Source organism: Dicentrarchus labrax, unplaced genomic scaffold (genome assembly GCF_905237075.1).
Source record: "Dicentrarchus labrax unplaced genomic scaffold, dlabrax2021, whole genome shotgun sequence".
Taxonomy (NCBI): Eukaryota; Metazoa; Chordata; class Actinopteri; family Moronidae; genus Dicentrarchus; species Dicentrarchus labrax.
Genome location: NW_026136718.1, coordinates 10,886,044 through 10,912,313, shown reverse-complemented (window position 1 = coordinate 10,912,313; position 26,270 = coordinate 10,886,044). Strand labels below are relative to the sequence as shown.

Here is a 26,270-nt window from a genome sequence, read left to right as displayed (position 1 = left end):
AAGATTCCCGGCAAGAGAAAGATGTTTCTGTCGACATGAAAAGAAATTTCCTGCCATGACAGTGTTTTGTTTTTTTTGTCTCTGTGTTGACCTTTTTCCCTCTGTGTGTTATTCCAGGAACCCCAGTGAACCGTATTCCCATCATGGCCAAGCAGGTCCTGGATCTGTACATGCTCTACAGGCTGGTGACAGAGAAGGGCGGCCTGGTGGAGGTCATCAACAAGAAACTGTGGAGGGAGATCACCAAAGGACTCAACCTGCCTACCTCAATCACCAGTGCAGCCTTCACCCTCCGCACACAGTCCGTACACACACACACACACACACACACACAGAACACACACAGAACACAACTTACAAGTAGCTAATTTATTGATCAGCTTTGGTTACTGTAATCTTGCCAGCCAGAACTCTCTATACCCATAATCCTTTTGTTCTGCTCAGTGTTTCAAGCATGTGGCGCTGCTGACTATCAGATGTCAACAACCATTTGTTTTACCAATTAGGTCATTTCCTGTAGTTTGTTCAGATGGCAGCAGCACTGATCACTTCTCATGAGAATGCAATTTCAAATATGTTACTTTAAGTTATTGTCCATCACTTAATATGTTGTATGATTAAGAGCTGTGTTTTTATTTTAGTGCTGATTAATTCACTGTAGCCATTCATTTAATGGTAACTCTTATAAGGTGTTTAAAAGGGTACTTCCATAACATTTGGGCACTTGTGACAGACAAATTAGTAAACAGTCAAAGCTGTAGACACTGACATATGCAGACTTTTAGTCCCTAGTATGAGTGAAACCTCAAAAACAATAGATCAAACCCTATCTTTCATTAGACCCTCATGACTGGACTCCAGCTCCTCCAGACATTACACAGCTGTTTTCACATGCTGAGTAATCGTCGTCATTATGAGGAAATTTATCTTAATGTGTGAAAAAGCTGAAGTTTTATGATTCTGACATTTTCAGCAGCACATAAATACATTTATTGTGTTCTTTCCAGATACATGAAGTACCTGTACCCATATGAATGTGATAAGAGGGGTCTGAGCAACCCCAACGAGCTCCAGGCAGCCATCGACAGTAACCGGCGGGAGGGCCGACGACAGAGCTTCGGCAGCTCCCTCTTCACCTACTCGCCCAACGGGACGCCCACCATGCTCTCGTCGCCGAAGCTCCCCGCGCCAAGTGTGGGCCTGCCGGTGTGCACCAACGGGTCCTCGCTGACCCCCATCCAGAAGATCAAGAAAGGTGGGATTCGTGTATTATGCTGCACTCACGTCACATGGGATTAACTGAAGCTTGAAAGAGGTCGTTAGAACATTTAATGACTGATTTTAGTTTGACAAGTAGATGGGTTAGTCGCAACATTATAATAGACCCTTTTCACAGCAGCCTTTTTGACATGAAATAGTAGGGTAAACACAGGTGTTATATACAGTTATACTAATTAAGGACTGTTCCATTTAGGTCAAACAGAGTCAGGGTGCTCCTTTTGTGCATGCTGCTTCACTGGTAACACCTGTGTTTACCCTACTATTTCATGTCAAAATGGCTGCTGTGAAAAAGGTCTATTGAAAATTGCAATGACAATCGTTCAAACCTGCCTTTATCATTAAGAAATGAATATATCGACCCTAGTACCAGTAACTACCTTGTGTTTCCAGCAGAATTACACACATTATTTCCTCAAGTAGAAGTACTGATTTAACTTCTTTACTCAAGTAGTTAACTGAAACTTCAAATCGGGTCGTGTCTCCCTCTCTTGCCTGTTTCATCTTCTTACATCTTTTTCATCTTGTTACGTCTGTCATGTGTGATACAGAAAAAGAAGAACAATTCAATTCAATTCAATTTTATTTGTATAGTGCCAATTCATAACAGAAGTTATCTCAAGACACTTTTCAAATAGAGCAGGTCTAGACCGAACTCTTTAAAACATTATTTACAGAGACCCAACAGTACCACCATGAGCAAGCACTTGGCGACAAGGGCAAGGAAAAACTGCCTACGTCCAGTTAGGGGTTACAGACATGCAAATGTGGAGAGATGGTGGAGTGATAGACCGTCACATAGCTGCACTTCAGGAGCAGTTAGGGGTTAGGTGCCTTGCTCAAGGGCACCTCAGAGTGCACAGGTCTTGATTAATAATAGTAATCGATAATTCCCCTAAAATGCTTAACTAAAGTAACTAGCCTGTTTTTAAACTCTAAGAAGTAGAAAGCACAGATATTTGTGTTAAAAGTTGTCAGATAAATAAATACTCAAGGCACCTCCACCTCTGTATTTACTACCAGAAAGCAGATGTTGCAGATGCTTATTTTTTTAGTTTGATTTGCTTCCTCTCTAAGCAGTAACGTAGTGTGCATCTTAAAAACCAGCTGTTTTTCTGTCAGTGTGGTCAGGGGAGGAACATAATATATATCCTGCCTGGATAACTCATCATGTTCAGCTGAGTGTGCTTGACTTAAGTTCCTCTCCCTCTCTGTGGTATCCGGTCAGAAGAGGAGGGAGGCCAGTCGCTGCCGGGAATCGGAATGGCTCGTCTGCCAGTGGGAGCCTTTGCGGGTCACTCTGTGGCGGCTGTGCAGGCAGCGGCGGCTCAGGCAGCAATGGCGGCTCAGGTGGCGGCTCTGGAGCAGCTGAGGGACAAACTGGAGGCCGGCGAGCCACCGGAGAAGAAGATGGCGCTGCCTGCTGAGGAACACCACCGACTGCTGCAGAGAGCGCTGCAACACAACCTGCTGGCCATGACCGCTCAGATACCCATGAACATCCGCATCAATAACCAAGGTACTGAACACAGCGTTTCACACTGTCTCATATATTCAGCTAACATGAGAAAAGCAAAGCTACCAGTCAGATTGATTGATTTTAAAGGGCTGATTGTGTCACCACACTGATGCAAAAGGAAAGTGTAATTTCCAATTCTGTGATCTCTGACTACTGGTGAAACCACACTATCCTGTCTTGATAAAAGCAAATCTCATCTTCGGTCTGACAGTTAATATGAATATTAATCTCCATGTTAAATTCAATAAAGTTAATACACTGCCATCTATTTCTGTCTGAGTGACGGGATGCAGCAGATAGGATCAGTATCATTTGGTTCAACAGACATCAATATATGCATATTATCGACATAAAATAAATTGATAACATCTGGTGATGAATGACATTGCCGTAATGTAATAATAATAGAAGAGGCTGCGTCGTGTTGCCTTGAGGAATGTGAAAATCTACCTGCTACATCAGACTAAAAAATGTTACCAGAACAGTCACATTACTATATACTGTATATAATAGTCTATGCTACTGCTGTGGGAATTATTGTGGATTTCACTCATTGTTTTACCCCAGAATTCACATGAGATGGATTTCAAACATTTTTACACTTCCTGGCAGTTAGTATCTCAAGACATTCTTGCCATCTCACCACAAACCACAGCGCCCAACAGTGAGGAAGCAGGCCTATATGCTGACCTGAATAACTTATAGGAACAGATGCATGCATGCACACAGAACATGTGTGTGTTTGTCTGGTCTGGGGATTCCCTTCTTTGATCGTATAGCAAGGTTATCTGATAGAACACGCAAACTGTTTCTCAGTACTGATAATACAGGTGACTTCAGAGAAATGTTTCGGAAAGTCGTCTGCGTTGTGAGGGAATATTGTCTTCTGAATTTGTTGTGTAAGTGATTGGGTCTTCTTAACACATCTCTGCCCTGTGCGTGTCCTCCTTACAGAAGGCAGGCAGGACTCTGCCCTGAACCTCACCACCAACGGCACAAGCAGCATCAGCATGTCGGTGGAGCTCAATGGAGTGGTGTACACTGGTGAGTATCGCTGTCGTGTTGAACAGGAAGTCCAGCTGATCACTTCCTTTCATGTTTCATGTCTCTCTGAGACTAAGATGAGAACATCGACTCTCACATGACTGCGTGTTGAGGAAACAGAAGGAAACAGCTGGCCTTGCTCTCTCTAAAGTTAACAAATCTGCCTACCAACAGCTCGACAATCACTAATTAATGTGTTGTTTAAAGGTCCAGTGTGTAACATTTCGGAGGATCTATTTAGTATGTTTTCATTCCGCCATGTTGAACCACCATGTTTCTACAGTAGCCCAGAAGGGACAAACCAGGCTCTAGACAGAAACGTTTTGTGTCCACCGTAGTTTCTCCCTAGTGCCTGGAGGAGGAGGGTGAAGCAACAGACTTGCGATCTGCAACCACACAGCTAGATGCCACTAAATCCTACACACTGGACCTTTTAATCTGAACTCAATCTGACGTCCCAGAACCTCGCTGTCACAGTATTATTGATGCATCTGGTACCATCAAGAGCAAACAACCATAATATTATAAATAAGTAATAATATTAAATAACTTTAAAGAGAGCCAAGCTACTCTGTTTCCCCCTTTCGTCCAGCCTTTATTGTACTGTAGTCTAATCTCCTCCTACAAACAGACTTTGTATTCTAACCTTCGTTTTTGGGGTTTTTATATCTTTTTCTCTCTAGGCGTTCTTTTTGCTCAGGCAGCAGCAGGGTCGGCCTTGTCCGGTGCAGCTGGATCGTCCGCCTCCAACAAGACAGTCAGCGGTCGTGTTGCTTCACAGCAGCAACAGAACACACCTACCTCAACCTCAACCTCAACCTCCAGCAACTCATTGTCTTAACAAACCCCCGGCCTTTCCCCTACGTTTTATTTTTTTTGTTTTGTTTTTTTATTACCACGCTAAGTAAAGCCAAAAATCAACCTCATTTTCTACATAATCTATGCCAAAAAGAGAAGAACCATAAACTGTACAGAAAGACACAAACTGAAACTCACATCACTTGAAGTACACTATCTCAGGTTTTCTCTCACCAACTCACCTCTTTTGTTCTTCATAGCCAAAATAATTTCGGAAAAAAAAAAGAAAAATATATATATATCCCAACTGAGAGCCAGTATATGCTAAACAAATATGTATGCACAACCTGTGAATTATTTATTTCTGCATAAATGTACAGATTATCGGAGAACAAAAGAGAAGGTAATAACTAGGAAGGGTAATGCACTGTTTACACACACAAACACAGCTACTGATTGACAGCGATGTTTTATCCTCTAGGGGAGAGATTTTTTTATTTTATCTTTTCATTGTCATTATTATCATTATTGTTATTCTCTTTATTGTGTTTTATCATTTAAATCTTTAACAATCCTCTCACTGCAGGAAAAAAAAATCTATATATTTAGAATTCTATAAAAAAAAAAAAGTATGAATATCCTCTATTTTTAATCAGAAAAGCTTTAAAAGGTATATGTTGTTTCTTCAGGGCATATAACAAAGTACCGTTGTGACCTCATTTTGTGTAAAACCGTATAACCTTATTCACATGGCAGCCATTTTGGATCTCTGTGTGGAAGAGCGAGCCCGATGCAGGTCTGCGCTCCTGTCGTGTGCCCAGATACACATCATATCAGTGCCACTGATTCTCCAGCAAAACACAAACCTAAAACTAACTGGATCTCAAGACTCTGCAAGGATATTGGTTCACTTTTTTAATACATTTGGTCCGTTATTGATCGCTACCGGAGTCTAGGGAGTAGCTAATTAACTACAAAGCTGACATCCCTGCTGAATTCAAACTATTTGGCTCTAAAATGAAATGTTTGTTGACAGGAGGCCAGTTCAATGCATATTTATGTCAATCATGCAGGTAATTTGTCAAGCTTAGTGATCAAAATGGCTGTTTGTATGAGTAAGGTCAGTTGCGCAGGTGGAAAAATGAACTAAAGCCTTTCCTTGATGGGTTTTTTTTTTCCCCCCCTCGCTGCACCTCAACAGGCTGGACTTTCTGAACCTCAGCGGCGTCTGCAACCGACTGTTTCCTGTTGTGGATAATACACGTTTTTCGATTGTTCTCAGGTGTCCGTCTGCTCATCGTTTTGTACAATATCTTGACAGAGCAATGCTTTTTGACATCTTTCTCTGTTGAAAGATCACATTTTTATCCTTTTTCTAACTTGGCCTTCTTGTGGAGTGATTGTCTTACGGTCTGATGCATGCCCGTATTTGTAAGATAAAGCCCTTCAGCGATCAGGAGTGAAGCAGGAAAACTTTGATTTTCCTGTCTTAGATTCACAGGAGTCGTGTATCCACTAAAACCGTGTCATTGTGGAGACACTCACATGGACAATCAGGTGTCAGGTGACGCTATCCGAGCTTCTGAAGAAACTTACCCTGACAGTTGTTTCAGCTCATATCTGACGTTTTGTTTTTATTGTATTATAGATTACAGATGCTTTTATTTTTTTGTTTCAGCTTTGTGTTTTTGCATGACTTAGTGCTTCTTCTGATCCAAGTGCTTCTTATCCCGTGCTGTGACGAGGACAGGGTCTCCCTGAGACTAGCTTTTCCTGCTGTCAAGGATGTAACCGAGAATGTCTTGTGATCCTCTGACTGTTTTTTTAGATGTTGCTTAATTGGGGCTTTTTGACAATGTTAGCTCAGAGGTAATCATAGCTGTGGCTTGTGTCTTAGTGTTTGTACGAGCATTCACTGCAGTTAGATTTATAAAAAAAAAAGAAAAGTGAAATCAGCCACGGTGGAGATACCATATCATTCATAAGTAGTTGCGTCTCTGCATTTTGAAGTAGATCAATCATTCAGCTTTTTGAACTTTAACCTGTGTTACCTCTTTGGACTGTCGGCTGTTAAAGATTGTTACTCAACCCCCCCCCCCTCCCTCGTCCCCCGACCCCCGCCACTACGCAAAGCAGCCTCGTTCCTACTGACGTTAGGAAGTAAATCAGGCTTTGTATGTGGGTTCTGTTCTGAGGCCTTAACACAGCATGAGATGACCAGAGAGCGAGCAGTACCTCCGTCTAATCAGTTTTTACTGTTCCAGTCAAATATCACCAGATGGCTGTTGTGGCTTTGATTCTGGACTCGCTTCTCGGTGGGAAATCACCACCAGCTGCTACACAAACACCGGTCAGTTCTGAAATGTAGTTTTAATTTTCAGTCAGCCAACGACTCTCATTCAAAGATACATACTATCCTTGAAAAGAAAGGCTTTATTTGGATATTTTAAAGACAGAGACATTGGTTGATTTAACCCTCAGTGAAGTGAAGTGAAAACCACGGTGACAAAAAGAGGAATATCTACTTAAAATATGAATGTATTTGTCTAGCTGTGAAGCAGATAATAAGTTTCTAACTCACTCACAAACCCACTAATTCATGTTTAGCAGGCTTCTGCACAAGCTGGTGCTGCTGGGTCATTATCAGACTCTCAATGTTTGCCAGCCTGCGCCACCTATAGGCAAGAAAGGTAACAGCAGCAGCAGCTTTTACTCTCAGATGCAAATAATTTGAAGCCACCAGCTACAGGCAGCTACCTACTGCTAGAGTCTTCATGGATGCTGTTTTCTTTGTGTGTGTGTTTGAGGTTTTACATTTTACATGCGTACCACCTGTCAGCTAAAATAGTTGTTGTTATAACGTGCTCGTGGGCCACAACAGGCGGGAGACGCACGCCAAACTTAGTAACAACTGCAATGAGTCGAGCAGAGCTTGGTTAATGGTGAAGGGTTCGACACACTGGCGTCTGGAGAGGCGGGTTTAAATAACTTAGGAGCATTGACCAGATGTTCCCGGTTACCACAATGGTACCTCAGCTCCACCCAGCTGACGACCTGCAGTGCGCACACACACACACACAGACACACACACACACACACACACACACACACACACACACACACACACTACTCAGGACCAAGGCATAAGAAAAATAATAATGGAGAATCATTGTGTCATACTAACCCTCAGTGATTATTAAATACTCAAACAAAAACATAACTCAGCTTTTGGCTTTTTTTCATTCATTCATCCCCTCAGACAAGATGAAATGTTAATTATTATATATAAAGTTTATAGTGCAAATACAACAAATATAAACATCATAAAGTGTGTTAACAAAGCTTGTTTTGCCAGTTTAAAAATAATAAATGCAAAGCCTCAAACAGCTCACAAACAGTTAAAAAAAAAAAAGTTATAAAAAGGAAAGCGGCTGGTGTAACAGTGGCCTGCGGGTGTCACGAGTGTCAAAACTGTAACTTGTTATTACTATTCTCACCTAAAGGTGGCGGAGTTTGGACTTTCTGTGAGTGCACCTATATTTCTGAAACTGCTGCTGCTGTGGTGGCTCTAAAACTGGAGGCAGAGTCTGGTTATAGTTGCCCGTCATCGTCGTCACTGTGTGTTTTTGTTGGTGGGATTTAGGTGAGGGTTCATGAAGTCAGCATGCTAGCAAGACTATTAGGGCTACTTTGAACTTGACGTTATCCAGGCTGAGCAGCAAACCTAGATAACACAGCAGGACTAGACTGCATTGTTGTCTATACGCTGGCTTTCTCTTCCCCTCCCTCGTTATTTTATCAGTCTGTTCACACACAGCGGCTCCGAGGGTTTTAACTTAAAATAACTGAGAAAACATTTGCAGAACTGAAACTCCAGTCTGTGTGAGATTACAGCTTTGTGTCAGCAGCCTTACATATGTGTGTGAGAGAGAATATTTGCAGTGTGCACAACATCATCACTGGAGGAGTGAATTTACAGTCAATTACATTGTTTACGTGGTGAACTATTTGTGGACGACCTCATTGTTTTCAACCATTTTGCCTTTTTTTCCACAACCCTGATTATTGATCGGATTCTCAGTGTAGATTTGTTACCGAGGAAGGCAATGTACCCACGCACACTAATGCTGAAGTGGCTTCTCTGCATTTGATTGACGCCTTTATCCAAAGCATTATGCAGTATGACGACTTTTCCTCACAATCTGGGTCTTATTCTTGTAGTTTTGGCAACGGCATTCTTTACACCACTAAAAAAAAACAGGTTACAATACGGTCATAGTGAATTATTAGGTACAGTACCAACTCTGTAGACTCACTTTCAGATAGTTGCGTTAAGATTAGACTTGAACTCATGTGAGGCATGAATTGGTTTGGCATGGTTGAAGTTCTTATCCATACAGCCTTACAAAGTCAGAGTGCAGTAACTACAGCAGCAGTGAAACAGAGGAGAAGGGGTTTGACGTTTGTAGCCAAACTGTGAAACACACATATAAGCTGTAAAATTTTACACCTTATTTATTATCAAATATTACGAGCACAGAAAAACCTAGTAGAGTAAGTGTAGAGTATCTACATTTAAGGTTGATTAATCTTTGATTAAATACATGTTGAATATGTGATTGAACTGTAGCTTAACCACATGAAGTCATACAAGTTCTGCAGTCACTGCTCGTTAACATTTGGTAGGTCTCTCCATTATGATTTAAGATGTAGTTATTTTCTTATTTATATGGTGTAACAAGCTCAGTTAATTAGACTTCAGAGCATCAGAGTAGATCTTTCATTTCCAGGAAACAGAAATAAAGTGGGTAAACTAGCCGAGTGTAGTCACAGCAGTTTGTTGTTTACCTCTGATTTATAGTTTCTATGAATCTGCTGTTTCGTTCCTCAAAAATAAACATTTGATTGTATAACAACTTTTATGGAAGGATAAGGATTGTGCTCTTAACTCAGTTTTGACTGAATATGTAGTTGCTGTGTTTTGTCTTTGTGGTGCAGCATAATCTCTACAGATATAAACACCAGAACTGTGACCAGAAGACCCATTTTAATCTCTTTACATTGTCTTTATTCTCCTCTCCTCTGTGATACTCCTGTAACATTTATATATATACGATAGAAAAGGAAGTTGATTATTCAGTTTGTTGAGTTTTTGTTTCTCTCTCTCTCTCTCTCTCTCTCTCTCTCTCTCTCTCTGCATGAGTAGCAGATGTCACAGTTGCTGGTAATGGCTGACAATCAAATAGAGACATTCTGTGACTGAAAGCATTGGTTTCAGGGAGGGGGGGGAGGGGGCTGCTGGAGATAGCAAAAACCCAATCAATACTGATCTAAAGGATCAACGTTGCTTTTTTTAGATTTGACCCTGTGACCTTTTGGCCCCTGAGGCAACACTCAAGCACCTGCACCCATCAATGGATCCATGTTTATCGTATATCTATCGACAGGCTGTTGAGATATTTGCATTTGAACGGTCGAGGTACAGCGGCGCTCTCTCTTTCGGTATGTGCACGGCAGCATCTTCGGGGAAGGTCGGCATCTTTTTAATTGCGCGGTAGCGACAATCAGGGGACGTTACGACAACGCCGTATACCTCCAAACACTCTTGACATCCCTTCAACCACAATCAAGCCTGTGTCTACCTCATCAAGTGCTCGTGAAGACTAATGAAAGAGATTGTGAAGACCACAGACAATCAGATATCAGCTTTAAAACGGGAGTCCCGCCTTTTTTAATAGATTTCAGTTATGCAAGGGCACCCAGAGAGTATAGTCGAGGATTCAGTTCAGGCTTCAACCTCTTTACTAAGAGCTCCCCTCTGTGGAAGGTTTTGTTATGACGCACAATCAGTTTGGATTTCCTGAATGGAAACTCAAAAGTGTCCGACCCAAAGTCCTTCAGTGTGAGACAGCAAAGAAAAGATGTTCAGTGTTCCTATCTTCATTTCCTTCCAGTGTTTCCAGAGTCGTGTCCTTTACTGAGGAGACAAAGCCTCTGAAACAGCATTTAGATCCTCATGGAACAGTCAAATCTGAAAACTGATTAACTTAAAGAGTTAATTTACTTCCACAGTAAACGTTCAGTAATTAAATGTCCTGTCTTTCCTGTTTCGCTGTAGCTTTCAGGTCAGGCAGGTTCCTCCACATCAGAGGTAGCTGAGGAAACATTGGAACAACTCAGCTGTAAAAACTCTATCAGTCTTAAACTCTGAAGCAGCTAGTATGAAATCAGAGGTTGTTCGGGAGGTTTTAAAAGAGATTTTAGTTCAGAACAGGTTTGTGTCTGAATGTCACCAGCCGCATTTATGTGTCTGTAGCTGCTTTCACTTGTTAAGAATTCAATTAGAAAACGTTATCAAACGTCTGCAGTTCTTAGGCTTAATTTTATTTTATTTTAAGTTACATTATTGTTGTGTGCAGTTATAAAAGCTTGGATTTGATTTCAAAAGTCTGCTTGTTTGGTGCACATTCGTTAACGTGCCGTTGTACAGATAGAACATTAATTTTCATTGCATTAACGCAAAAAAAAGAGCATTTTTATTTGTCTTAGAGTTTGATTTCCCGACGATATACAGAAGTGTAAATGTAGTGCTTTTTGAGGGTCTGACTCCCCCCACCCCCTCCAATCTGAGATGTTGCAGCTTCCAATTGATCAGCACAAACCCTCCGAGTCTCTCGTTCTCTACATCAAAATGTAACAACATAAGAAAGTCATTGAAATGTTTGCTGCTTTTAACTCCCCAACCAGAGCCGGTAGCTTTTAAAAAAAAACTCCTTTAAAATATTACCAGGTCCAGAGTGTCTCGACTCCCCCACATGATGCCGACATGGAAATTCTGCTGCAACATTTACGGGTTATGGTGCATGTGGGGTTTTTAGGGGATTTTGACTGGACTTCACCACTGACTTTACCTCCATAAGGTGGACTATGGACAAGGAAAATGATGAGAAATAACAAGATGCCTTCTGCTGTGACAATGTTATATGAATTAACCTGTATTACTAAGATTCATTAAATAGAATATTTCTGAAATATGGCTTTTTAGGGCTGTGAATTATATCATGTTTATATCATTTTTTTTTTGCTCTTTCTTTTGCTTTTTATTTTTCTTCCTGGATTTGCTGTAGCAACCCCCGCACACAGAGATTACACTTAGAGCAGATTTATTAATATAGCGATAAAGGATGATAAATTATGTGATTTTATTTTAGGGAAGCATGTGATGTGTGTGTGTGCGTGTGTGTGTGGGTGTGTGTGTGTGCATGTGTGTGTGTGTGTGTGCGTGTGTGTGTGTGTGTGGGCGGGGAAAGGGGGCTTCACGTGTCTTCAAGTTAACTTCAGAACTGAAACAAGGCTCTTGTCTTTTACAACTTCTCAGGAAAATCTACCTCTACCTCCAGTTTGATGCATTTAACCCAGTGAGGGCTCAAGTTACAGTTTAGTGGGTACACAAAGAGGGCGCGAGGGCGGGCGCCAGGGTCCGAAATGAACTTCCAACATGCCAGTAGAGTACTTTTAAAGACTAGTGACGCACATGAGATTGTATTGAGAACATGTATTGTGGTGTGTTTACATTATTATCTTGGCTGGAAACAAATAAAACAAAGATGTATGTATATATATATATATATATATATATATATATATATATATATATATAAAGCGTCACCCTGTAGGTGAACTGAGAGGTTCATTTTGGACACTGGGTGGCTCTCGCTCTCTGTCGCTCTGTTTCTCTCTGTGTTACAGGTTCGTAACACTTCTGCTGTTTTTAGTTTATTTGAGCATCAACAACAGGGAACCTTCAGCTCAACAGCTTACTACTACTAGTACTACAACGAGTACTGCTTCTAGTACCACTGTCAGTACTGCGAGTTGTTTTTTTTTAGTCTGTTCTATTAATGTGTGCTTATTCCTCCTTTTTTTTTTCTATAAATGATTACATTCTTTGATGAATGGGACATTTCCCGCCAACCACGGTATCGGTGAAGTGGCAGTGGGCAATGCAACTGTATTTACTTTTTCTTTTTGTTTTTTGTTTTTTTTTTGAAGGGTGAAGAGCAATTCTTGCCTATTTACTCATTATGTGTTTGTGTGAATACTTTTATTTTGAATCTGAAATTAATAAAATATCACCTTTCTTAAATGTCACAATGAGCTCTGGGTGTTTTTTAAGCAAACATGTTAATCAGTTTAATTTAAAAATTGTGTTATTTAATAAGTCTTCATTAAAAATGTGTTCATTATCAGTAACATTGATGCAGGAGGTACTTTGATTATTGATGCAGTTATGCGTAAGCATCACTAACACACTGGTAAAGGTGGAGCTAATTTATTTACTGCTGGGTAGCTTTTACAGTTTCCCCGATGGATCAGAATCAGAATGAGATTTATTGGCAGGTAGGTTTTTACACAATTTGTCTGCAATGGTGCTTAAAATATACAATCACACAAAAAATATACAAGTCACACTAAAATCACACAAGAATAAAGAACTTTTTAAAAATATATAGATAAATAAAGATAAGAAAATATAGGAAAACTGTACAGAAGATGGGAGTGCATTAATGTTATGCAAAGGGTGGGTATAAGAGTCTGTCAGTGGGGGGTCCGGGTCTTGTTAATGAGGCCAGCTGCAGACAGGAAGAAACTTATTGTGGCGAGAGGTTTTGGTCCTGATGGACCGCAGCCTCCAGCCAGAGGGGAGTGATTCAAAGAGTTTGTGGCCGGGCGCGGGAGGGGTCAGCCACAATCTTACCTGCACGCCTCAGGGCCCTAGAGCAACCAGATCGTGCACCATCATCGTCTTTGGCAAGTTGAACTTCCCCAGCTGCCGCAGGAAGTACATCCTCTGCTGGGCTTTCTTGGTCAGGGAGCTGATGTTCAGCTCCCACTTGAGGTCCTGGGTGATAATGGTACCCAGAAAGCGGAAGGACTCCACAGAGTCAACTGGGGAGTCACACAGGATGATGGGGGCGGGTGGGGCTGGGTTCTTTCTAAAGTCCACAACCATCTCCACTGTTTTTAGAGCGTTTAGCTCCAGGTTGTTCTGGCTGCACCAGGTCACCAGATGGTCAATCTCCCATCTGTAGGCGGACTCATCTCCACCAGAGATGAGCCCAATGAGGGAGGTGTCATCTGCGAACTTCAGTAGCCTGACGGACGGGTGACTGGAGGTGCACAGGGAGAAGAGTAGAGGAGAAAGAACGCAGCCTTGGGGGGATCCGGTGCTGACGGTCTGGGAATCAGAGACATTTTTCCCCAGCTTCACGTGCTGTTTCCTGTCAGACAGGAAGTCTGTGATTCACCTGCAGGTGGAGTCAGGCACAGTGAGCTGGGAGAGCTTGTCCTGTAGTAGAGCTGGGATGATGGTGTTAAACGCAGAGCTGAAGTCCACAAACAGGGTCCTGGCGTAGGTTCCTGGGGAGTCCAGATGCTGGAGGATGAAGTGCAGGGCCATGTTAACTGCACCGTCTACAGACCTGTTGGCTCTGTAGGCGAACTGCAGGGGGTCCAGGAGAGGGTCCGTTATGGCTGTCAGGTGGGAAAGCACAAGGCGCTCAAAAGACTTCATGACCACAGAGGTGAGGGCAACGGGTCTGTAGTCATTTAGTCCTGTGGTCCTTGCTTCTTTGGGGACAGGGAGGATGGCGGATGACTTGAAGCAGGCTGGCACATGACATGTCTCCAATGAGGTGTTGAAGATGTCCGTGAACACCGGAGACAGCTGGTCAGCACAGTGCTTCACGGTGGATGGAGAGACAGAATCTGGTCCGGCTGCTTTGCGGGGGTTCTGCCTCTTGAAGAGCCTGTTGACATCCCTCTGTTGTAGGCAGAGTCGTCGCTGTGGTGGAGGAGGAGGGATTCACATAGGTGTGAAGTTGTGGAGTGGCCCCGGCTCCTGCTGAGCTGGGGGTGGGTGGGGGGACTGGTGAGGTGGGGCTGTTGAGGGGTGTCACGGGGGAAGTTGTCAGGACTGCACCTTTGTCTGTCGAAGCAACAGTAGAACCCATTCAGCTCATTTGCCAGGCGCAGGTCATTGATGGAGTGGGGGGTTTTGGGCTTGTAGTTAGTTATCTGTCTGAGCCCCTTCCAGACAGAACCAGAGTCGTTGGCTGAGAACTGATGTTGAAGTTTCTCAGAGTACTGACGTTTAGCTTCTCTCACCGCCTTCCTAAACTTGTACTTCGACTCCTTAAACTTGTCCCTGTCTCCACTCCTAAACGCTTGCTCCTTCTGCAACCGTAACGGAGTTTGGCTGTGAACCAGGGTTTGTCGTTGTTACAACTCACCCTGGTGCGTGATGGTACACAGCAGTCCTCACAGAAGCTGATGTATGATGTCACAGCCTCTGTGTACTCATCCAGACTTTCAGTAGCAGTCCTGAAAACATCCCAGTCCGTGGGGTCCAAACACGCCTGGAGATCCTCCGCAGCTTCACTGGACCACTGCTTTAATGTCCTCGCAACAGGTTTACAGAGTTTTAGTTTCTGCCTGTACGAAGGAATCAGGTGGACCATGACAATCAATTAAGTTAAATCTTTACCTTTTAATAATACATATTTTATTTGTTGATTATATTTTGTGTTATTGATCTTAATTTGCAAAGTAAAATGTATCAAATAAATATAGTTTTTTCATACAATGTAAACCCTTATGGTAGTTACTTTCCAGAAAAGAACAGTTTTATATGTAATAAAATTATTTATTAGCAATAATAATATAATAAAGCAAGGAGTTACTAAATAAATAAATAATAATTAAAAGAAAAAGGCTCAGGGAGTATCTTAAAATGTATATATATATTTTATTTTTGTATAATAATAATAATAATAATTATAAATAATAATAACTCAGATTAAAAAGTGTTAAAATGTTTTATTTTCCCTGTATATTGTTTATTTAAAATAAAATCATTGATCATTATAATAGATCTTCTCATTCATATATAATCACACATTAACTGGGTCGCCATGCAACGTGACCCGCGTCTCACGTTGACGCTGGACTCTTCTGAAGCACCGCCCAATAGCACTGTCCGCACCGGTGAACCTATCGCACCCCGGCAGATTTAAACACACAAACTGATTCGAGAAGACACGGGGATGAGCGGCGTGGGCGGAGCTAAACCCGACTCTCCACTACTGAACGCAGCCTGGTGGTGGCGGAAAAAAAAAAAAAAAGCAAAGCAAAGCCTCGTACTGAAAGCGATCGCCTTCATTGCAGTGGAGGAGTTTCCGTGTTGATGTTTAGGAGACTTATATAAAGAAGAAAAATGAGACTTAGGTCTCAGAAAACCGTTACCGGTTGCTCGGAGACGCCGAGGATCAACCGCCGGCGGTCCAACAAACCGACGCCGAAACGAACGCGCCTATCTGGGACCGAAAGCCCGCTTCAGAGCACGGTACCGTTCACTAAAACACCGATATCCACGATTATCGATCAAACTGTAAATGTTAAACTGTAAAATGTTAAACTGTAAAATGTTAAACTGTAAAATGTTAAACGTTATTTAACCAAGCTGTTCCCGCATCCACTAGTGTAGCCGTTAATCAACCGTTGAGGTGTTCTGATGCTAACGTTAGCCGGAAGTTGGTGAGCGTTAGCTGTGCCTCATAACAAACAGATGGCGGTGCTAACGGGTTAGCTGTTAGCTGTTAGCTCTCCTGCTCTACCTAACCCAACCTCTCGTACTTTCTCTTGAGTTATTTAAAATAAAACGAGTGGTTTACCTGCACACTTAAACTGCAGCGTTAATGAAACAGATGGGAGGGACAACATGCTTACTTTAGCTCAAAGCTAACGCAGCTGAACAACAAATAAATCTCAACAGCACGAAGGTTTTAGTCTGAGTTTGTTTGTTGAAACTGTCTGAAACAGGTTTTGATTCAGCTCAGTCGTCTTTTTTTGAAGACTAGTTTGTGATGCTGCTGAATTGTGTTAATGTTTCTTAGAAGTTTAAGTTGGAAAAAGTTTATATTTAGCCTTAAATGTGTTTTTAAAAGGTCCTAAGGTACTTTTTAGTTTACCTCATTATTGCTCAAATTTATTACTAGACTAAACTATTAGTTATGACTTTAAGTTAAATTTAAGGGTGTTTTTCATCTGCATCTGATATACATTGTAAATAAATCTATAAGAGACGGAAAGCTTTGGATAAAGGAAACCAGTCCTATTCAATAGTGGCCATAAATCCTTCCCACTGGGTCTGAACAATGAATCATAGAATAATCAAAATGACAATATGGCAAAATCCAAGTTGCAGAAGCTGCAGTTTTTGTTTTATAAAGGTAAAAAAGTGTGACAAACCTGCATTATAATGAGGTGCTGTAGTGCTGCTGAGCACCCTGACCTACAAGTCTTGTTCCCCAGATATAACAAAACATGTTTGTTTGGTACAGACCCCAAAAAGCTTCAGTGAAAATCACATTTCTGATGCAAAAATGATAATATAAAATAATATCTACTAAACTACTTGGATGCTTTATCATATGTTGGCTCTTTATTGCTTAAATTGACTCCACTGACCTAGAAATTCACCTTTTAAGCTTTAATTTGAGGGTATTTTCATCAGCATCAAATATACATTGTAAACATCCCCTTTTATTTAAAAGAGCAGAAACCTTTGGACAAAGAAAACCAGTCCTATTCAATACTCTGCCACATATCCTTCCCAGTCATGCCGTGGTTTCATGGCTGGGTTTAAAGGGTCAGATATGCAGCTCTGTGACGTGGCGTCTGACACAGGATTGATGCAGCAGCAGAGGATTAAACAGCCCAGTAACGTGAGAGAGGGTCCCAGTAAAAAGTAGGTCAACAGGACACACGCGTGCAGACTGTTTACACTAAGTACTCCAGCGACGTATACTTCACTCCCTGGAGTAATTTTGGTCCATGGCTCACGTGTGGGCACTTTGGTGTGACTGGCTGCAGAATTAAAGAAGTAAAATACGACAGGTTCATACTATATCGGTAGGGTTGGGGTACAGTTTCTATTGATGGATACTAGAATAAAAACAGAAGTTACTGGTACTGATATTTTCATGTTCAAGACAACAACAAACAGTGATGCATAGTCTTGCAATACACTGGTACTAATATTATGATTTAATTATACACTACTATTACAGTACCTTTTAGGGTAAAACAAGTTACTCTGTGCAGTTAACTACAGACTTTGAAATGGTTCTGCTTTTTTGTAGCTCAGCCTTTTGTCTTTTTGCATTTGAATAACAACCCGATCAAGGCTCCTGCTGCAGTGTTGTACAAAGTCTCTGCAGCATTTACTGTGGTAGTCAGTCACTGTAGTATTCATGCTTCTTTAAACATTAATATGGTAATTTATGTGTATGTTTTCCACAGATATTTGGATGTATTTTGGATTATATTCTTGTTATTACTAATTATTTTCTTAGTTAGTTTTGTTTCTGAAGCCCAAACAGTTTATTGTCAGTCTAACTTTGAATAGACGTTTTAAACGTCAGAGTGAGATGTGTACTTTGTATCTATTAGTGTTTGACCAATATTGGTTTTTCAATGGCCGGTGCTGATATGTAGAGAGCAGGGCCGCCGGAGGCCGATATATAGATCTGATGTCAAAACAAAGAAAAGTCATGTTTAATTCTTTTCTATAGGAAATTCAGGCATATGTTTACCGTACTATAACTGAGTTATAGTACAGCACAGACGCTGACAACTTTAAAAAAACTTTTTGTGTGTGTAGCGTGAAGAGACCGTGGGTGATGACCTCCACCAGTCAGACGACGAAATACCCACACTGACGAGGCGACCACTGCCCCGTGGCCGGCTAAGGAAGAGAGCCATCGCTGTTGATGACAGAGAAGCAGGTACGTTCGACAGCCCCCGGTTATTCTCTGGGATGCTTTTTATATATTTTAACAGTGTGTTTCCGTGAATGTGAATACCTTGCACTGTTGTTTGTTTGTGCGTTTACTGATTGATTGTCTTTGTGTGGTGTAGATTTGGCCTTCAAGACTCCGATCAGGCCCATCATGCAACATGAGCGCATACTGTCAGAGATCGACCCGGTGACGCCTCGAAACGCGACAGCCAGAAACATTTACTCGCCCATTGTGCGTTTCCTCACACCCAGCAAAGAGAGTGAGTACAGCCACTGTCACTGAGACTCTGTGTTCTCTATTAGGGGCTATTGACCTCAAAGTCATCAACAACCCTTCCAGATATTTTATTTTAATTTGGTGTTGTCAGACAGTAAGAATGTACTCTGTCCACTTTCCACTTTCACTGCTTTTCCACTCACTCTGGGAGATATGCAGTCATCCTTCTGATGGTTGCTTTATTGTGTTATGAGGAAAGTGCCTGGTGGAGTAAACTCGCATATACCGACCATAATAAATCTACCAGCATCTTTCTAGTGGCTTGTGGTAAATTCCCACCCTGGGTGATTCAAATAGAAAATACGTTGTGAGCCTCTTGAACAGCTAAGCGGGCATTAATGTGGTCAGCTGACAGCTGGTATTTATTTTATTGCCAGAGGACTCTGTGTCCTGTTATAACTGAGATCCAGTAGGGGTCATTGCTATTCACTTTTGAACAAGTTGGAGACAATGCTGTAAACAGCTTTAGTAAATGAGTCTCACTGTTAAAGGAAGCATGGGAACCTCCTCTAATGACTGTCTGAGTATTAAGTTTACCTGGTTGCTCACAGACTTGTGTTGTTTTATCTATCCAGATGTGAAGTGTGCTGGAACCAAAGTGTTGATGAGCCCAGAACAAGGTGTGTTTGGGTACGGCTCCATTGACCTTCTGGCTGGAGATGAGGAGGAGGAAGTCTTTGATCCGTAAGTATAAAGCTCCTTTCAGACGAGGTTTATGTTGATCTGATGTCAGTTTAACATGCTGGCCTCATGTCTGAATGAGCACCCTGGTTAGTTCTTTGTTAGAGTCACAGCAGCACTGTTAACAGGTTGGACCTACACAGTCTGAGTTGAATGCCATTGAACTTAGATAAAGGCGGCAGCAGCACAAGATTAAACATGCAGGCAGAGAGAGCACAAATTGTACCACCTTCTGTTAATACTGTAATAAATGTGTTATCTCAATCAGTCTCTTATGCACAAAATCAGTTATATAAACACTTATTATACTTATTATGTGATCTTCTCACATCAGATCAATCAGTTAAAGACAACATTAATCAATAATTCCTCTCACACTGACCAACAGCTTCTCCACAAAGCCGCAAAGAACATTAATGAAAAAGAAGTCTGACAAACTTCCAGCAATGTTATGTTTCCATATCTGAAAAAGTCACCTGATTTTGATCACAGCCTCGTGCACCAGTGTATTTTTCTTTGATTCTGAATCAATTCAGACTCCAAAAATTAAGTTATGTTGACCACGAAAGCACCGTGCAGCTGTGGAGTTTTTTTCCCCCTAGAGTTATTTTGAAGCTTTTTATTTAAAGAAGGCGAGCATTCAGATGCATTTGGCAATTGATAACTATAAAAATTATAAAACTTCATCATTCAGCAGCATCTCCCAGACATTAATGTTAGTGAAGTGGAGCACCGAACTCCAACACTAACAAACAAGCTGTTTACTCTCAGGCGCCTTCTCTCTTTTTTTTTCTGTTGGGACTGACAGTAGTGTTCACCTAGAGTACACCATTAAGCTTAAGTGCCAGTTACGTTTTAGATTGCAAGTGAATGGTTTGACACACGGTGTACTAGAATAAAAATAATCTGTTATTTTAAGCAGTTGAATGATGAGTAATTTCCCAAAGAATCCCAGCCCTACTTACATCCCGGTAACGATACCAAATCTAGATTAACAGAGACCTGGTAGGTCAAATACAAATGTTTCCTTTATGTGTGTCCTGTTTCATGTGCTTTAGTACTAAGAGCAATATTTTCTTTCCCAGCTTTCGGTTCATCAAGAACATACCGTCACAGTCTCAGCATTCCCGACCTCAGCTCAGAGATATTCCCCCCAAGACCAGGAGCACTCCAGAGGCCACGCTGGTGGTCGACCTGGTGAGTTTAATCTGGAGCTTCCTGCTCTCACACAGGCACAAGAACTCTCAACGTGGAACTTCAACCTTGACAAATAAATATTAACTGAAGGAGAGCTTAACGAAGAGCTTACTACGACACATTAACTTATTAAGACACGGTGAACAAGACGGCAGTGATTGTGAATGTGGAGGAACAAATTGGCCCGACGTCAACTGAAATCCACACCAGCTGTGGCAGAGCAGGTCTCTCAAAGTGTGTTTGAGGAACAGTGGGCCTTTCTTAGTCAGTGTGTTCCTTGTCTGTACTTGTGTTCCCATGATGTTGTGAAACATCATCAGTCACAAAGTACAGTTCCAATTCAAAGTCCTCATCCTGCCAAGTACAGTTGAGACGACTAGAAGTGGAACTTTATTAAGTTTTGATTCTTTCTTTTTTTTCAGGCGAGAAAGTAACCACTTAGACTTCGTTCTTTTTTTGGAGATGTGAGGACGTCTTGGCAGCTAAAAGTGCCGGTCAATGTCCATAACACAAATAACAACAACATTTCACTTTATTTTTTGATTCAGGTTATATTATTTTGTCACAGTACCGTTGTGTTGAAGTGTAATCGCCGAGCTGAGCTAAACTCGCCAGGTTCGAGTCCAAATTAGTTGTACCCTGTATTGAGAGAGGCCGAGTACCCTGTCATGAAGTAGTTAACGTGTAATACGTCACATACTTGTTGCCTCACAATAGCTGCACATTGTTTTCCTGAACTTGGCTCAAACACAGTGGTTGTTTTGGTTTTCCTCATCTGTCTTCAATCTCAACTTTTTGCATCAGATGTTCTTATTTGCTGTTTTGTAATTCAGACAAATCTATTGTGGAAAAACATACTACTCTGTAACATTGGTAGTGTGAGTTCATAAAGAGCTTTTATTTCAGGCTAAGATTGTGACAGACTTAAAAATCACCTTTTTACCCTCGAGAGGAAGCAGTCACATTGATCTGTGTTCTTCCAGGAGGAGACCCTGATGTTCAGCTCTCTGAATGTGATCGATGAAGCAGAGTACACCTTCTACACGGCTTTCCAGGACAATCAGTACAAGGTAACCGAGCAAACAACTGGAGATGGTGAAAGGGTGATGGAAGAATCACTTCAGTGTGTTTGTCCTCGTCCGTGAGCGATGACAGGAAGCAGGAGAATGTCTTAATGTGGAGAAATACCAGAACTAACAATAACAGTGGTGGGAAGAGGGAGACACTTTTAGATTTCTAAAGTGGTATGAGATAAAGCATTAAGTAAACTACCTGTTCAACAGTTTTAGGTAATTGAAAAGGAAAGTGAGGAGAAAGTGGAGAATATGTATTAACTTTAATCCTCCCGTTATCAACAGGTGTACATGATCCTACGACCGCACGTCAAAGAGTTTCTGGAGTCCATGTCAAAGATGTATGAGGTATGTGTTAATCTAATATAAAATGTAATTTTCTGGTCGTTTATTGGTACAGTCAGCTTTACATTAGTGCTGTCTACAGTTTGTTTTTAGAGAGTTGAGGTGAACTTGATCATTAATGATAATATGTTTTATTCTGCCAAAGTGGAATTTCAAATATTGTGAGCTTGTAAGCTTTTACTTCTATCATAACCCTTCCCCCCCCCTTAATTTATCTGAACCAATTCATTTCCACCTTATTATCTTATTTTCTCTGTATATGAAAATGAATTAAACTAAATGCAGTTTGAGCCCTTGTTTGTGTTGAATCGGTGCCAGCTGCTGTTTGTGTTCTGTTACAGCTCTTTGTTTACACGTGTGCAAAGAAGGAATACGCTGAGAAGATACTGAACATCCTGGACCCGCAGAGAAAACTGTTTCGGTACGTCTCCTTAAGATCTGCTTCCACTTGTGTTTCATAAACTCTTTGCTTGACTGCCGATACGTGCACTCTTCCAGGTTTATCACTCAGAAATGTTTGTAATGGGACCATCATTAGTTGGTCACTTTGGGTCTTCTCCTGTAACAGAAGTTGGCTGACGTTAGTGTAGTGACGATGAATGCAGATGTGTTCATATCATACAGTGAGGACAGTAGATCTTAGTTGTCCTTTTGGCTTCAGGTGGTTAATATAACAGAAAAATGGACGTAAAGATACAAATTGATCGATAACAGGGTGTCAACTGGGTCTTTTTAAAGTATTTTATTTACTTTAAAAGTTTATACACCAGTTTAGCCACAATAAGGGCCCTTTAAAAACTCTTAAACACCATTATCTTCTTTTTAAAATATATTTGTGCAAAGAGGTTTAATACTAAAGTTTGCCTGTATTTATCATTGTGTAATGGGATGATGGATTACTGCTATGTAAACAGCTGTTACCACACTCACTGACCCACTGACTGCTTGATAACGTATCACGAAGGTCCCCCGGGTGGTAAACTAGTGGTCTGAGGTTTGTGTGAGGTGGCACAAATCTGTGTTACACCACCATCCCTACAACTACTCCTGACCTCAAAATGATAATAGGCGTTCACATCCTGCCTGAGTAATGTTGCTTTGATACAATGGTCCAAACAATTATCACAAACTAAGATTGTTTAATTGTTTAATCTTACAATTAACGGCTAGTAAATGTCTGTTAGTGTGTCGCTGATGAAAGCTTAAAGTGGGGATGAATGAAAATGTATTAAGGTTTTAAATGTACGACCTCAGTAATAAAGAGAACATTTTAAAGCTGGATTACATTAAATTATAAAGATGTACCTAATAAAGTGGCCACTAATACATATTGTATTATCTGAGATAGAGAGAGACACACCTCTTACACACTGACACTCACAGGAAAGTCTGTAAATGTTTTTAACCTGTTGATTATTTACCTTTTAGACATCGTCTGTATCAGGACGACTGTGCCTGCGTCCTCGGACACTACATCAAAGATCTCAACATTCTCGGGAGGGATCTCGCAAAGACAGTCGTTCTGGACAACGCGCCGCACACATACCCGTACCATGTGAGCACTATGGAGCTGCGACTTTTAGATGATTAACTCATAATACTGTTGTTTCCATTGCTGTTAACAGACAGAGCCGGTGATATTCTGTAGTGTTATCAGTAAATCCTGTGAGAACAGTGTGTTAGTCTGTCTCTTTATACAATCTCAAGTAAACCTTTAAAATGGTTACTTCAGTTGCTTCATAAAAGAGCTGCTGCACATCACTCAGACTGGACTAAATACTGCAGTTGTAAGTTCAGCTGTGGATTTGGTGCTTTACAGCAGCAGGACAATGTTCATAGGATTCACTCAGAATAAACCACATTGCTGTGTTCATCATAATGAATTGAAATGAGTTTTAATAATAGTGGAGCATTATCAGACGAATAAGATCTGTCAGACTTCACTACACAGATAATATTTGTTCATAGGATCAATTTATTGTCTTTTCATGGGATTTATTGACAATATCACCACTTGTATTTTAGATTTGTAAGTGAAACTCATCCATATAATCATCAACTGAAGAGTGAAAACAAAAAAAAAAGAGATTTGATTTTTTGATGTTTTTACAGCTGATGAACACGATTCCCATCAAGAGTTGGTCGGGGGAGTCAGCGGACAGAGAACTCCAGAAGCTCGTCCCCTCCATGGAGAAACTGTCTGCAGCCGTACGTCTGACATATTCTCATTCATACATGTTTGTTTGTTTATGTGGCAAACTTAGTTTCTCTTCCTATATGGACAGAATTTCCCCTCAATTAACCTTTTAAGATGAATTTTATAAAAAATAGAGGTAATTTTTGAATAAAGAAAAGAGGACAAAGAATTGTCCCTCAGTTTGGGCTGTGACAGTTAACGATGGGTCCAGTCGTCAGATTGTTGTCGTCTGTCTGTTTGTTTTCGGTATAACGACATTAGGAGCCGCCAGAGAGAGATTTTAGATCCTGTAAATGGAGGATTTAAATAAAGTTATATAATTATTACAGTGAAAATGTGATCTTATACACTGGAAACTCAGATTATTGTTTTCTTGTCGATTGTTAATTAGAAACTTAACTGTCGCAGCTCTTATGTACAAACCAAGCCACTAGTCAGGGAAATAAGAAGCGGATTAATCAATAATGAAAAGGAATTTGTGTGAAAGGCGAAGCTGGAATCAGATCAATGAAGTATTTACTGTGTTAAAGTATCGATCCATTAATATTTAAGGGTTTTGTTCGTACAGTCGCGCTCGGTGCAGCCGGCAGATGTTTGGGTCAGTTGTGGATAAAACAGCTGGTTATCTGCTGCAGCATCTGCCTGCTGTCTTTTCCTCCCCCGGTTTCATCATCCAGTCTGAATCTCTCCCGTTGTGTTTTTTCAGGAGGATTTTCGGGAGGTGCTGAAGAAGAGGAAGGATCACTTCCACAGGCTGCTGTCGGAGGACTAACAGGACCCCCCCCCCCCCCACCTCCCTCACTTTAACTCCTTTATGTGACTTTCACAGCTCTTGTTTGCTTTCTTTATGCTTTGGCTAAAAGCAGTATCCAGTTGGAACCTAAAGCCTGCTGGTTTGTGGCGGACCTGCTCGTCCCTCCTCTGTCCTCCCTGATTACTTTAAAGGACGGCTGATCGGTATTTCAAACATGCTGCTGATCGTTCATCTCCCCCCCCCAACTACCACCACCGTCTTCTCCCAGACTCATTCAACAAGGCAATAAACTGCTACCCAGTGTATGTGTATATTTACAAGATAAAACTTCAACTATTTTGTTTATAGTGTTGATGTTTTTTATTTATTGATTATATTGCTAATCAATGTCTGTTATCTCTGTATATTTTAGATATGCTTTTTTAATGCAAAGAAATGACCCTAATAATAAACGGGACAATAAACCACTGCTGTCGGTTTGTATTGGCTTTACTTTAAGCGATGTCATTAATGAGGAAGTGGATTAAATGTTTAAAATGATTAAATAATACGTATTCTAGTCAGCATCCTCTCTGCTGGAGAGTCTGTAATCAGATATCTGTGATGATCTTCATCATTCTGGGTTTGTAGTTGAGTTTCTGTGGCGTTACAGCAGCAGTGTTATGTTGTTCTTCTGTTTCCTTAAAAAATTCTGCTGAAAAAATAAAACTCACGGCTTCCTGTGCAGCAGGAAAGAGCCACGAGCAAATGGAAAAGATGTGTGAAATAGGTGAGATATCATTTAACAGTGAATTAATACAAGAGTACTATTCACAGTTCAATACTATCTACTCACTTTACACAACTTTATTTTGGATATAGCTGATCTTATACAGCATCTAAAGTTGTTTCTGGAACCTCCTCAAACAACTAGAGACAAAAAAGTTAACTTATTGCTGAGAAAGACAAAACATCTTAATATGTAACTATAGAAATAGAAGAATAATGTAGAAATGCCAAAACTGACTATAATGATTGATCTGTGTTATTTCTTCAATTAATTAATATTTAGGTTATAAAATCTTAGTAAATAATGAGAAAAGACCTAATTTCACATGTTCAAATATAATTTTCTGCAGTAAAAAGCACAAATATACTTAATCTACAGTAAGATAAAACAAAGACAAGCAGCAAATCTTCACATTTAAGAGGCTTAAATCATTAATAGTCTAATTCATTGTAAGAATATTACAGAAAAGACACAAAA

The 26,270-nt window shown here is 40.8% G+C and overlaps 2 protein-coding genes across 2 annotated transcripts in view; both read left to right on the top strand.

Annotated features, from left to right (window-relative positions):
- Positions 1 to 12,793, top strand: part of arid3a (AT rich interactive domain 3A (BRIGHT-like)) — a 47,025-nt gene extending 34,232 nt beyond the window's left edge. Inside the window, exons 6-10 of the mRNA XM_051376549.1 lie at positions 118 to 301; positions 1,008 to 1,255; positions 2,507 to 2,797; positions 3,752 to 3,841; positions 4,525 to 12,793. Of these exons, the coding sequence (XP_051232509.1) occupies positions 118 to 301; positions 1,008 to 1,255; positions 2,507 to 2,797; positions 3,752 to 3,841; positions 4,525 to 4,682 (971 nt within the window). The 3' untranslated portion in view covers positions 4,683 to 12,793. The remainder of the gene's footprint in view (positions 1 to 117; positions 302 to 1,007; positions 1,256 to 2,506; positions 2,798 to 3,751; positions 3,842 to 4,524) is intronic.
- Positions 12,794 to 15,786: 2,993 nt separating this feature from the next.
- Positions 15,787 to 25,491, top strand: ctdspl3 (CTD (carboxy-terminal domain, RNA polymerase II, polypeptide A) small phosphatase like 3). Its single transcript, XM_051377245.1, has 11 exons — positions 15,787 to 16,043; positions 18,363 to 18,486; positions 18,620 to 18,760; positions 19,353 to 19,461; positions 20,544 to 20,655; positions 21,639 to 21,725; positions 22,014 to 22,076; positions 22,415 to 22,494; positions 23,502 to 23,628; positions 24,186 to 24,281; positions 24,977 to 25,491. The coding sequence occupies exons 1-11, from the start codon at positions 15,915 to 15,917 to the stop codon at positions 25,040 to 25,042; spliced, it is 1,134 nt and encodes a 377-aa protein (XP_051233205.1). The 5' UTR covers positions 15,787 to 15,914; the 3' UTR covers positions 25,043 to 25,491.
- The last annotated feature ends 779 nt before the right edge of the window (positions 25,492 to 26,270 follow it).

Coding starts and splice junctions, on each gene's coding strand:
- ctdspl3 (XM_051377245.1), top strand. CDS start 15,915: ATGAGACTTAGGTCTCAGAAAACCGTTACCGGTTGCTCGGAGACGCCG. Junction 21,726..22,013: donor TCCAGGACAATCAGTACAAG/GTAACCGAGCAA, acceptor CGTTATCAACAG/GTGTACATGATCCTACGACC. Junction 22,495..23,501: donor CCGCAGAGAAAACTGTTTCG/GTACGTCTCCTT, acceptor TTTACCTTTTAG/ACATCGTCTGTATCAGGACG.